Source organism: Panthera tigris, chromosome A1, assembly GCF_018350195.1.
Source record: "Panthera tigris isolate Pti1 chromosome A1, P.tigris_Pti1_mat1.1, whole genome shotgun sequence".
In the NCBI taxonomy this organism is placed as follows: domain Eukaryota; kingdom Metazoa; phylum Chordata; class Mammalia; order Carnivora; family Felidae; genus Panthera; species Panthera tigris.
In genome coordinates, this window is record NC_056660.1 from 97220472 (window position 1) to 97234265 (window position 13794).

General features: G+C 34.7%; 1 protein-coding gene across 7 annotated transcripts in view; it reads left to right on the top strand.

The window, feature by feature from the left end:
• DMXL1 (Dmx like 1) overlaps positions 1-13794 on the top strand; it is a 133872-nt gene that overhangs the window by 113182 nt on the left and 6896 nt on the right. For all 7 annotated transcript variants that reach the window (XM_042982635.1, XM_042982636.1, XM_007086873.3 and 4 more), the window contains 5 exons: positions 3711-3771; positions 5279-5406; positions 8598-8690; positions 10286-10377; positions 11470-11522. In XM_042982635.1, the coding sequence (XP_042838569.1) occupies positions 3711-3771; positions 5279-5406; positions 8598-8690; positions 10286-10377; positions 11470-11522 (427 nt within the window). The remainder of the gene's footprint in view (positions 1-3710; positions 3772-5278; positions 5407-8597; positions 8691-10285; positions 10378-11469; positions 11523-13794) is intronic.

The following is a 13794-nucleotide window of genomic DNA, read 5'->3' on the forward strand; positions in this document are numbered from 1 at the left end:
ATTTTATTTTATTTTTTTTTAATTTTTTTTTCAACGTTTTTTATTTATTTTTGGGACAGAGAGAGACAGAGCATGAACGGGGGAGGGGCAGAGAGAGAGGGAGACACAGAATCGGAAACAGGCTCCAGGCTCCGAGCCATCAGTCCAGAGCCTGACGCGGGGCTCGAACTCACGGACTGCGAGATCGTGACCTGGCTGAAGTCGGACGCTTAACCGACTGCGCCACCCAGGCGCCCCAAAAATGATTTTAAATAAATAATTTAAAATACAAGGAGTTGCGTTTTATGTAATTATTTGGAACTTATTGGTACACATCAGCCTCAGCAAGCTAAGATCTAGGGTCAAATCCTGCTTTTTTTTTTTTCAACATTTTTTAAAAACTTTTTTTAAACATTTATTTATTATTGAGAGACAGAGAGACGCAGGGGACGGGTACACAGAGGGGGAGACACAGAATCCGAAGTAGGCACCAGGCTCTGAGGTGTCAGCACAGAGCCCGATGTGGGGCTCGAAGTCACAAACTGCGAGATCATGACCTGAGCCGAAGTCGGTGGCTTAACCGACTGAGCCCCCCAGATGCCCCTGGGTCAAATCCTGCTTACCAGCTGTTTCTGTATAGACAGCCTGCTTAAGGATAGTGTTTACATTTTTCAGTGCTACAGGAAGAGCCAAAAGAAGAGTGGTATTTTGTGACACATAAAAATGATATGAAATTAGATTTCATTGTCTATAAGTAAAGTTTTATTGGAACATAGCCACAGTAATTTGTTTATATTTTGTCTGAGGATTTTCTTGAGCCCTGAGTAAGATGTGATCCATGTGTAAACCTCCATGAGATTCTTTTATTAATACTTAATGATACATAGAGTCAGAGAAACCCAGCACCAGTAATTCTTTCAGTGGCTCTCTGGGGGTGAGGTTATTTTCAGTTTCCTAATTCCTACAGTATTCTTTCCTTGGCCTCCCCCACCAAACTTTTTTACTAAGGGTAATTATTTAAGTAAAGGCTTAATCATCTTTAATAATACCTGACAGTGTTTTATATTCATGTAGTTCTGTCAGTCATATAACCTTATTTTTTGTCATATAACCCTTTTATTCTTTGAGGTATCTGTTGAGATGGCTGTTATAACTACTCCTGCTTACCATTTTTTAGATGAAGGTTGAGTTCCAAGAAGGTCTAGTGATTTAACTTAGGTCATTATCTCAAATCTGTGGTAGAGCTTATTATATTAAAGTCTTCTGTTCCTCTTAGCTCGTGGATTTCAAGTAGGAGTGTTTTAAGTATTGAAGAATTTGAAAAGCAATATAGTAATTATTCAAATCAAATGACTTGGTCATTTATAGTTCATTTGTTTCAACTGACAGATATATTAAAATACATTAATTATAAAACTTACTGATATTACCATCTTTTAAAGGGAAACTTAAAGAGAATATACAAAATATAGACATAAAAGACCATTTTTCCAACTCCAGTTTCAGACAGTGTATTACAGCTTTTCCTGTAACAGATTTCTTGCTGGTCTCTGATTCCATACTTTCTCCCTCTGTTCTGTATATAGCGGCCAGAGTTGGTGTTTCCTAAGCATCATTTAGGTTGTCACTCCACTGTTTATTTTACTTGTTTGATTGATTTTTAAGTAGGCTCCATCCCTGTTGTGGGGTTTGAACTCATGACCCAGAGATTAAGAGTCACATGCTCTCTTACTCCAGTGTTTAAAACTTTCAAATTTCCTGGTACAGCTTTAAAAAAACAAGTCCCTAACATGGCACTAAGGTCCTGTGTGATTCGACCCCTGCCAGTTTCTGCAGCCTCGTCCTCTGTTCACTCTATACCTGATTCACTTTGCTCTGCTTACAGTGGCCTTGTCTCCATCTCTGGAAGCATGAAGTGCACTGCCCTGTCCACAGCCTTTGCCATGCTTGCTGCTTCAAATACTCTTTTTTTCTTTTTGACCTTTCAGATCTCAACTCACTTTCCCAGAAATTTCCCTTGCTTCCTTAGTGACAGCATCTGCTCCTCTCTCCCCTCCCTGTAGTCACTCAGTATCATATTATCCCATTTTATCATATTTATGGCCTTTATCAGTTTTGATATTATCTGTTTATTATTTAGTTGTCTTTTTTGGGTAACGTTTATTTATTTAGTTTGAGAGTGAGCATGTGAACAGGGGAGAGGCAGAGAGGGGGGGGGAGAAGAAGACAGAGAATCCCAAGCAGGTTCCGCTGTGTCAGTGCATAGCCTGACGTGGGGCTCGAACAAAGGAACCGTGCGATCATGACCTGAGCCAAGATCAAGAGTCAGATGTTTAGGACATTGAGTCACCCCAGCAGCCTTTTCTTTCGTTGTCTTTTTTAATGGTGTAAGTTCCCTGAGAGATTACATTATGCCTCCCTTAGACACTGATGATCTCTAACCAGAATAGTGTTTAACATATAGTCAGTGCTCAGAAAATACTTGTTTATACTCCAAAGCATTATAATACAGAAATTTACCTTTGTCATTCCTGTTAGGACTGAATTTTCTTTCTGTCTGCATCTTATAAGGACATGTTTTTAATGGAGATGATCGTGATTTGTAAGCATAATGAGCTGAACGAGCCCCATTTCATTAAGTAAAAGACCCAGTATAATACAATGGTTGTTTTTTATATGGATCTTCTAAAATAAGTAACAATTTATTTCCTTTATAATGTTCTGTACATGCTCTGAGAGATTTTTTAAACCTCTATTTATGTATTTTTTTACTTAGGGTTTTTCTTGGATACTTTAGTCGAAGGAAAAAGAACAGGAGTATTTAAGCATTTCTTAATTAAAAGGAACATGAGATTTCAACACGAAATTTACTAAACAAAAGAAACATTCAGCAAGTTTTCTTTTTTTGTGGAGGATTAATAAAATATTTTCTTTACTGATTTATTCAATTACAAATTCGAACAAAAAAGAATAGTTGTCATGACCAACTTCTGCTTTGGGAATATAATTACAACCATAAACACCTTTCAGTGTTTTTGTCCTTCACTATTTGTGCTGTCCTGCTCTCTTCCCTCCCTACCAAATCCCCACTTTACTCGCAACTTCAGTGTAATGCGAAGTTTAAAATTCACAAGACAACAAAAAAAATCTACTCAAGACTGATGCTACAAACCTAGGATAGCATATAATTATACTTATGGTGCTATATAAAGAGGAATTGTTCTATTAATTAAAATTATCCCTTTAATTTTGCATATTTATTCTTATTTGACAGGCTACTTAAATCATTCAAAGCATGACTTAAAAATGGATAGCTAAACAATTCCAAACTAGCAATTAAAAATTTATACAATTTCTGTTTACCTCTTTTTTTTTTTCACATGCTTCTGCCTGTCTTTTTAACCTTATACTATTCAGGATTATTCCAATAAATTTAATGGGATCAGAAAAGAATTGGCAAGAAAGGGGGTAAGAGTAAATTCTCAAGGTGAATTTGTTCTTAGAGCCTTGTCAGTGATGCAGAAAATGTATGTATACTTAAATGTAAGAGAGCTGAGCTATTAAGTTTAATTTCTGCTAACCGTGGTTGGTATTTTTAGCACCCATAATGGTAGTTATGGAATCACATAAAAATAAATAAATAAATGTTATTCGAATTTCCTGTCACAATTTGTATCTTTAATACCACTTTCTGGCATAACTATAGAAGAACAATTTTTCTTTCTTAACAGATGATTAAGAAAGCCATTAATAATGTCAGAAGAATGACTTCTCATCCAACTCTTCCATACTGTAAGTTGATCATAATTAGCCAGTGTTCTAAGCAGTTTAAAGGAAGCTTTTAGTTTCAATTGAAAGATAGTCAAGTATTTTACTTTTCTTGTAGAGAATGTGTGCTAGTAAATAAAATCTTCATTTCAAAATTAGATAAAAATAGAAAAAGATATTTTCTGGAATTAATAGAGAAGGCTAACTTGATGCAGTAAATTTTTACCATTTTGACTGCGTATTTCTAAGTTAGCACATTTTATTTTTGAACATTACTGGTTATTATTTTAATAGGATCACTCCCATATTTTATTAAGTAAATTAGAATGATATTGTGGTCACTTATTGCCTCATCATAATCAGTTTGTATTTTATTAATATTTTGTCCATTTGCCTTTTATCAGATACACTAATTAATAGTAAGCATAGGAAATGGTTAGTCGTAAGTTCTTATACACTCAGGCAGGATATGTTATTTTCAGTTAATTATTTCAGTTATAGTAATAAGCATAGTGCATGTTAATTAAGAGGTATTCATGTCCCTTCAATTTAATAACATATAAAAAAATTTTACTACTTTTTTTTATGAGGGATACTCTGATAACATACAGTTGACAAAACCAGTGTCCTTTTCTTCTTCACTGTTCTAAGTGCCACAAGCACCTGTTTTCCAAATTATATGCCATATCTAACAAAAGGATTCAAGGGTTTATATTTAAAATGAAGAGAGTAACTTTTGTTACTTATACTAAAGGTATAAAATAATCTAAAAATTAATCAGTGTTTTTACTACATTGGATACCACCTTACCACTGATAATTATACTTAACATAAATTGAGTCCTACATGTTAGGCATATTTCTAAATGATGTATATGGTTTATCTCATTTCCTTCTAACAGCTGTCCATTAAATTATATATCATTATTCCCCTTTTACAGGACAATATGAAATAGGCTCAGGGAGATTAAATAGGTTCCTAGTATCACCAAATTAGGAATTGGCAAAGTAAAGAATTAATAGTTATTTAGCTTACTCATATTCCTCAGTGAAACATACAACATATATTTGAGCTATCCGGTCAATCAGAATAAGTATTAGAAGTGATATCTTTCTTTACCATGCATGACGTTCAAGACTTCCTATAATCTTTTTTTTCCCACAGAAAATGTATACATTTAAACATTAATAGTATGACTGATAAGAAATGACTCATTTGTACACCCAAGGATTTGTTAACTGGTTATTGTACAAAGTATTTATTAAAGGCTGTTAAAACCTCTTTGAGATAATTTCAAAAGGAATAAAATCCTGAGAGGTCTGATTTAATTGCTTCTGCCATGTAGTGTTTAGTCAAATGAAAGTCATCATAAAACTGTTTTTAAGATTCAAAATATTCAATTGAAATTTCATAACAATTGACTGTGATTTATTTCATAGGTGTCTCTGTCATAAAGGTTTGCACATTGGATTCACAAATTAACTTACCAAAGATTCCTGTAATAAATTGACAATATTTGTCCTTTTTGCAGATCTGACAGGAGCTCAAGATGGAAGTGTCAGAATGTTTGAATGGGGCCATTCTCAACAAATAACCTGTTTTCGATCTGGTGGCAATTCAAGAGTTACAAGAATGAGATTTAACTATCAAGGAAACAAGGTAGCATATGAAAATGTAAATGGGAATATGGTTTGATTATGTTAGAGGTTTATAAATGTTACTAGTCTGGGTTTCTGAAGAGAACAGCTCAGTGAACTTACGATAAAGTATTAATCCATATGAATTCTGTTTTATAAAATTCTTCCCCAAGAACACTTAATGTTCAGTTGGTTCTTTCTGGAACAACATTGTGTGTGTGTGTGTGTGTGTGTGTTTGAGTGTATGTGTATGTCTGTATATATATCCATTAAAATTCACTTAAGTGATGCTTAAGGACCAAATGATTATAGGACCACCATATATTACACATTTTTTATAAAATACTTGTACTTTCTTTGTCCTCTGGAACCTAATCACAGTACGGACAAGTAGTGAGTAAAATCTGGGGGCTTATTAGAAATACAGATTACTTACTCTACTGCAGACCTACTGAATTGCTATCTGCATTTTAATCAGATTCTTTTGTGATTTATACCTACATTAAACTTTTGAGGACTGCTTTAGAACAGGGCATCAACAAATTATGACCTAGCCATATGTTTTGTAAATAAAGTTTTACTAGAACACAGCTACCTCACTCATTATTTGTTTTCATGACTACTTTTCTACTACAACAGTGGAGTTCAGGAAAGCAAAGACTTTATAGATAGCAAGCCTACTATATGCCCCTTTAAGAAAAAGTTTGCCGGCCCTGCTATAGAACTTGTAGTGTCTTCACTTCGCACAGTCCTGTTTTCATCTGACTGCCTCTCTGCTCCCCTTGCATCTCACTGTCCCTTTAAACAACAATTAAAGGAGAAGTCGGGCTGCTCTTCATCTTCAGAGCCATGCTTCACGGAAAACACACAGGGGCGTCTCAGATGGGACATCTTGCTTTTCCTTTCTTTCCTCTCAACTTGCAAACCTTCAACCCCCCTCGTGTGTTGCTCGTATCATGGTGCGCTGCAGTCTTTTTGCCTACCATATTCATCACTTAGCTCTCTTACCATTTCACAAAAGTCAATGACAATTTTTTCATGTAGCTATGAAACAAAGTTTGAGAGAATGTGGATTCTTAATATCAGTTAGCAACGTTCTTTACCCTTTAATGGGAAATTGAGGGTACTTAATCTAGAAGCTTTTAGAGTACTACTGTAATTTCATTTGTGTAACGTATGGCTCGTGCTTTTTTACTGTTACTATTATATTGCTCCTTAACTAGTCCCTGTACCTCAACCCTTACCTTTCTAAGGCATCCTTCATGATGCCAGCACGGTTCCATAACAAATAACATAGTTACATAACTACATTATAAGGGAGATGAACATGACTGTTCAAGAGCCTTTCAAGGCTCCTTATTATATATGAAACCAATATTCTGTTAAAAAAATTTTTTTTAACGTTTATTTATTTTTGAGACAGAGACAGAGCATGAATGGGGGGAGGGTCAGAGAGAGAGGGAGACACAGAATCAGAAGCAGGCTCCAGGTTCTGAGCTGTCAGCACAGAGCCCGACGCGGGGCTTGAACTCACGGACCGCCTGAGCTGAAGTCGGACGCTTAACCGACTGAGCCACCCATGTGCCCCTGAAGCCAATATTCTTTACCTTGCCGTTCAGTACCTTCTACAGTCTGAATTATTCTATAGACTTAACACTCAGTATAGCCTTCCACTTAACACTCAGTATAGCCTTCCACATACACTATTTTAAAGCACAGAAAACTGTTTTCCATTGCCTACCCGAGTATATTTAACAGTCAACTTACCATTCATTTACCTTGGCCATGATGGAGCCAAATAGCATAACAACTAAGCATGCTATCTCCCTTAGTAGGCAAGGCTACTACAGTAAATAGAACAGATGACAGTAATGCTGATCATTTTGTCAATTATGAACAGAAATGGGCTACCAGAATTCATTGAGCCTAAAATAGGCATTAAGCAGAGTAAATGACCTGTGAGAAACAATTTTCAGGAAGATACTACATTCTTTTTTATTATTCAATTAAAAAAATTTTTTTTTATGTTTATTTACTTGTGAGAGTGAGAGAAACAGAGCATGAGCAGGGGAGGGGCAGAGAGAGAGGGAGACACAGAATCCAAAGCAGGCTCCAGGCTCTGAGCTGTCAGCACAGAGCCCAATGAGGGACTCAAACCCATGAGCTGTGAGATCGTGACGTGAGCCAAAGTTGGATGCCTAACCAACTGAGCCACCCAGGTGCCCCTTCATCTGCCAATTTTAAATGATGTCATTTGATAAAGCTTTCCCATTTCTAGATACATATTGTACGTAAATACTCAAAGATATATGTATCAGAATATTTAAAGCAGCACTTTGTAATCAGGAAAATTAGAAACTATAAGGGAGAAGTTTTCAAAAGTTATAATACAACTATATAGTGTAATACAGCACAAGAATGAAGTAGATTAAATGTACTGATGTGAAAAGATGGCCATAATAAGTCAAAAATGTAATTGTGGAATTGTGTATTTATTATTATTTTAATTTTTTTTTTTAAAAACCCTATATGTGTGCATGTTTGAATAATCAGAGAATAAATCTGAAATGGAACACCTTAGATTGTTAATAGTTGCCAGATATGGAGATGGGAGAAGGCAGGAGTTCAGAATAGACATTTATTTTATAAACTGTTAAGTAACATTATTTTTGTAATCTAAAGAAAAAAATGTTTACTCTTATTCATCCTTCTAGATTTGTGACATATACTTCCCCATTGTATAATTTTGACATTTTCCCTCTGAAATTACCTTGAGTTTCCATAGTAGGAATTCATTTACTGTAAAAATCTGTGTTTCATTTTACTTTCTACTGTTGTTTGCATGTTTTCCTTACTGAATATTCTAGAAGTCCTTATTTTGTCTTTTTGAAAATGAACACTTTTCTATTTTATATATCCTAAAAGTTTGTCACATGTCTTAATGTGTAAATCCAGTATCCTATTTTTTGAGTACTTTTAGAGAATATATAGACTATGCTGTTGGTTAGTATAATACAATGTGTCTGTTTGTTTCTTCTGTGTCACCTGGAACTTTTTTTAAGCAGCAGCTAAATGTTTTTCTGGACTAGATCCATGTGTAGGTAAAGTAAAAGTCAATTTATCAATTAAATGTTTAAGATCAAAATAGGAGATTCACAGTGAAGGTATGGGTAGATATGTACTTAATACTTAAAATTTTTTTTTTTCTCTAAGTTTGGAATAGTTGATGCTGATGGATATTTAAGCCTGTATCAGACAAACTGGAAATGTTGTCCAGTAACTGGAAGTATGCCTAAGCCATACCTGGTAAGCCAAATTTTCTTACCTTTAAACTTTTTTCAATTTTTATTTTAAGGAAAACAAGAATATATGTTTGAGGCAATAAATATTAAAGCCAAAATGTAGTTCTGTGTATTCAGTCACTTTACTATAAACTCCTGTCCTTGTATTATGTGAAAATTAATCTGTGAGGTCTTGGTCTCTAGTGCCTTGGAAGATTAACTTGTATAGAACAAACATGGTACCTCCAGAGACCCATGTGACCTGTGGGTTACTCAAGCCCTTTTCCAGCCTCACTGAGCTGCAGTAAAGATTATACCTAAAAAGAGTGATCATCAGATCATCAGTCTGTGGTTTTTCTGCAATTGGTCCCCTGTGAACAAAGTGGAAAGGATATGTGATAGCTGGTACTATTATTTTCTTGTCTATGTCTTTGGAAAAAAAGAAAGAAAGAAACAACTGATGATCTCTTTTCAGGACTGCACAAGCTTCATGAACCTCCTGTAGCTTCACAGAGCAATGAGTTTGGGGGCAAAAAAAACCCACTGAGTTTGTATTTAATATATTCTTTAGTGAAGCCCTTTATAGGACTAAGCAGTACCTATTAAAAAAAAAAATCAAGAAATGGGTTAAGGTTCTGGTAATTCACTCAAGGTTAGATTCTGGAATATAGTACCGATCTAAGTAAAAGCAAGCAAAGCAGAGAGGGCTGGTGAGGTATTTGAAAAGAATTTTTTTTTTTTTTTAAAGAAAACCAACATAAGGTTTAAATATGTAAATTCACACTCCCTAAGGGGCTGCCTTTTTTTTTTTTTTAACATCTAAAAAGATAAATTGGATTGAAAATGTACATTATTGGCTTTGTGGGGTTAAAGTACATTTTGTTTGTTTTAAGGACTTATGATCATCCAGCTCCAGTGATGGTCAGATGGAATGGGGAAGTGACTCAAAGGAAAAATATTTGATGTGATAATTTTGACATACTTAAGTCATTTTTTATTGAAGAGAAATATCTGAACACATAAAACTTGGAAGACTTTATAATTTGCTAAACCTCTCATATTAAGTCACTGTTACTGGAATATTCAGAAATGTAAAATTTCTGAATTTGTTGACTCTTAATGTGTTTTTATTCACATATTTGAAAAATTATTTAAAAGCTTAAATATTTCTGAAAATAATTCATTCTCAGATAATCTAAAATTCTGGTTTTTTTCTAAGAGACAAATTTTCACAAATATTCTAAGAAATATTTAACGTTTAACCTCCTTTTGTTTTCTTTTTAACTTTTAGATGAACAAAAGCAAAAGGTCTCATAAGAATTTATAATGCAGCTTATTTATATGGTCCAGGGAAAGTGCATGTGAGAGAGAGAGAGAGGGAAAGAGGAGGAGGGACAAAACAAATGTGACAAAATGTTAAAAATTGGTGAATCTTGGTAAAGGATATATGAGAATTCTCTGTTTTACTCTTGAAACTTGTCTACAAGTTCAGGGTGAAAAAAAGATACAAGGGGATTTAAGTAAGCCACACATTACATGATCCCTTTTGGTGAATGCATCCACTTGGTTATAAAATTGTTACTGACAGCAATAACATTTGTTTCTTCATAACCATTCCAGACCTGGCAGTGTCATAACAAAACAGCCAATGATTTTGTCTTCGTTAGTTCCTCCTCTTTGATAGCTACAGCTGGTCTTTCAACTGACAATAGGTAAGAGATTGTAACTGAAATGTAAGTGTGTGTCTCTATAGCTCAGCTTTATTTCTTATTTGCTTTATGTTCTTATATCTCAAGATTGTTTTCAGAATTGTGCTTTTCAATATTTTTATTATAAAGATTTCCTTCTTAGAGCATTTTTAGTGTTCTAATTGTAAGGACAAGGAAATTCTGGTGGCATTAAAAATAACATCCGTTCCTTCTGTATTTTTAATATTCTGATGTTTTTTACTTTAAGACTTAAAGAGAAAAATGATTTGATAGTGAAATTAATTTTTCTCCATATTATTCCTTATGTGTTAAGAAAGCTTGAGGCAAAGGAAAGAACCATTATTTCTTGACCTTGGTCTTCTGTTAATCCTCACAGTGGCTCTCTTAGATAGATATTACCAGTGTTTCATGATAACGAGAAACTCAAAGACCTCTTTGAGTTGTACGACAGATAGTAAGTGGCAGCCTGTCCACATTTCCCCCAAAACCTTAAATAGGTAAGAAAATGTCTCCTCCTGCCTCCGTCTCCACACCCCCGTGTTTTACTTCCCTCACACAGCTGAGTTCTGAGGTAAATGTCTACTGAGGTTGCTGAGTTTTTCCATTTATTTGTGAGGCCTCATTTTGCACTAGAAATTGGATTGTAAGAATATGGAGTCTCCAGCCCATCTGCCATAGAAATCCTTACATATATTTGTGTCTCTTTTGTAACTCATAGAACGGAGTAAAAGTGCTCCCATTCAGAGCAGAAATAAGTTTTATTGGTGTTCGGGGAAATTCAGTGTATCCTGCTAATGGTATTTGCCATCTGTTAGGTTACAAAATGAGCAGATACAAAAGGTATTTCCCATGTTCAGACTTCATACAGTATTATTTGTAAATACATGTCAATCTAGAGTTAATCAGTTTTGTAAGTTAGTAGTTTTTAAAATTTTGTGTAAAAATTAACCATACATAAATATATTGGTTACTTGTATTTGAATTTTTTGTTAGAGCAAGGTTTGAATGTTATGTAACTATATGAAACAAGCTTACTTTTTATTCTGTTGTTAAATTTTTGTGTCACTCAAAGGTAATTTTTTTTTTTTTTTTCAGAAATATATGTTTGTGGGATACTCTTGTGGCACCTGCCAATAGTTTAGTCCATGGTAAGTTTTGAAAGCATTTTACAAATTTTGAAAGTCAAGAATTTGACTAAAATCAATAAACTAATTTTTTAATGAATTTGTCTTTAATGACACAAACTTATTAGCCTGTGAGGTTTATTTTGCCCATGATGGCGTAGAGTTTAAAAACAGAAAAGTACAACATATATAATTAACTTTGCACTGTACTTCATGAAGGACAGTGGAACATAGATAATATAAAAATCATATGTTTTTACTTTGAATCTGATAGCCACAGGTCATCTTAGTGAGCATCAGTTATTGTACAGTATTATGCCCATTCTCTCCACTCCTGTTCAGAATGGTACTCGGAGTCCTAACTAATGCAGTAAGACAAGAAAAGGAAATAAAAGGTGTACATTAGGAGGAGAAGAAATAAAACTGCCTTTATTCACAGAGGACATGATTGTTTAGAAAAAAATTTTTTTTTAATTTTTTTAAATGTTTGGGTTTTTTTTTTTGAGAGAGAGACAGAGTGTGAGCGGGGGAGGGTCAGAGAGGGAAATACAGAACTTGAAGCAGGCTCTAGGCTCTGAGCTGTCAGCCCAGAGCCCAACATGGGGCTCAAACTCACAAACTGTGAGATCATGATCTGAGCTGGTTAGCCACTTAACCAACTAAACTACACAGGCACCCTGATTATGTAGAAAATCTAGAAGACTATATACAAAAAAACAAAACAAAAATAAGATAAAAACTTTTGAAACTAAAGTGTAAGTGTAGTAGAGTCACAGGATATCGGGTCAACATGCTAAAGTCCCTTGCTTTCATATATACCAGCAATGGACAATTGGCATTTGGAATTTTAAAAAATCACCATTTATAACAGCACCCAAAATAATGAAATACTGAGGCATAAATCTAAAAAAATATGTATAGCTTCTGTTGGGGAAAACTATAAAAAAGATAAAGATCTAAATAAATGGAGAAATAGCCCATATACACATATTGGAAGACTCAATGAAAGTTATTAAGATGCCACTGCCTCCTAACTTTATAGATTAAATACATTCCCAGTCAAAATCCCAGGAAACTATGTTGTACATACCAGCGAACTGGTTCTAACAATTTCTGTAGAGGGGGTGCCTAGGTGGCTCAGTTGGCTAAGCATCTCACTTTGGCTCAGGTTATGATCTCACGGCTTGTGGCTTCAAGCCTCGTGTTGGGCTCTGTGCTGACAGCTCAGAGCCTGGAGTCTGCTTCGGATTCTGTCTCCCTTTCTCTCTGTCCCTCCCCCTCTCCTGCTTGGTGTATGTCTGTCTCTCTGTCTCCCTCTTTCTCTGTTTCTGTTTCTCATACACACAAAATAAACATTTAAAAAAATAATAAAAATAAAAATTTCTATAGAGAGGCAACAGACCTAAAATACTGGATACTGAAGAAAAACAAACTTTAAAAATTTTTTTTTTGTTTATTCATTTTTGAGACAGAGAAACAGCATGAGTGGGGGAGGGGCAGAGAGAAAGGGAGACACCGAATCTGAAGCAGGCTCCAGGCTCTGAGCTGTCAGCACAGAGCCTGACGTGGGGCTCCAACCCACGAACTGTGAGATCATGACCTCAGCCAAAGCTGGATGCTTAACTGACTGAACCACCCAGGCGCCCCTGAAGAAAAACAAACTTGAAGGACTCACACTATTACTGTTTTCAAGACTTACTATAAAACTACAGTAATAAACACATGTTATTGGCTTTAGAATAGAGATCATGGAACAGAATAGAGAGCCCATTTATTAACCCATACGTATTTAATAGACTGATCATTAATAAAAGTACAAAGGCACTTCATTGGAGGCATAGTGGTCAAAATATACTATAACAATTGGATGGCAACATGTAGAAAATGAACCTAGGTACATACCTCACCCCTTTCATAAAAATTGATTTAATGTGAATTATCTACATGTGAAATTCAAAACTATAAAATTTCTAGAAGGAAATAGAGAAGAAAATCTAGGTGACCTTGGGTTTAGTCTTGAGTTTTTAGATACAATACCTAAAGCATAATCCATGAAAGAAATGATATATTCAAGACTTTAAAAAATGACCATCTTCTCAGTATATTAATGGCAAGTAAGCATATGAAAAGGTGGTTAACATCATAAGATACTACTCTATATAATAAAATGTCCAAAATGAATGATTTTGGAATACCAAGTATTGGTGAGAGTATGAAGAACCTGGAACCCTCATGATTTGCTGAGTCTAAAATGATTAATGGCAAGTAAGCATATGAAATGTGGTTAACATCATCA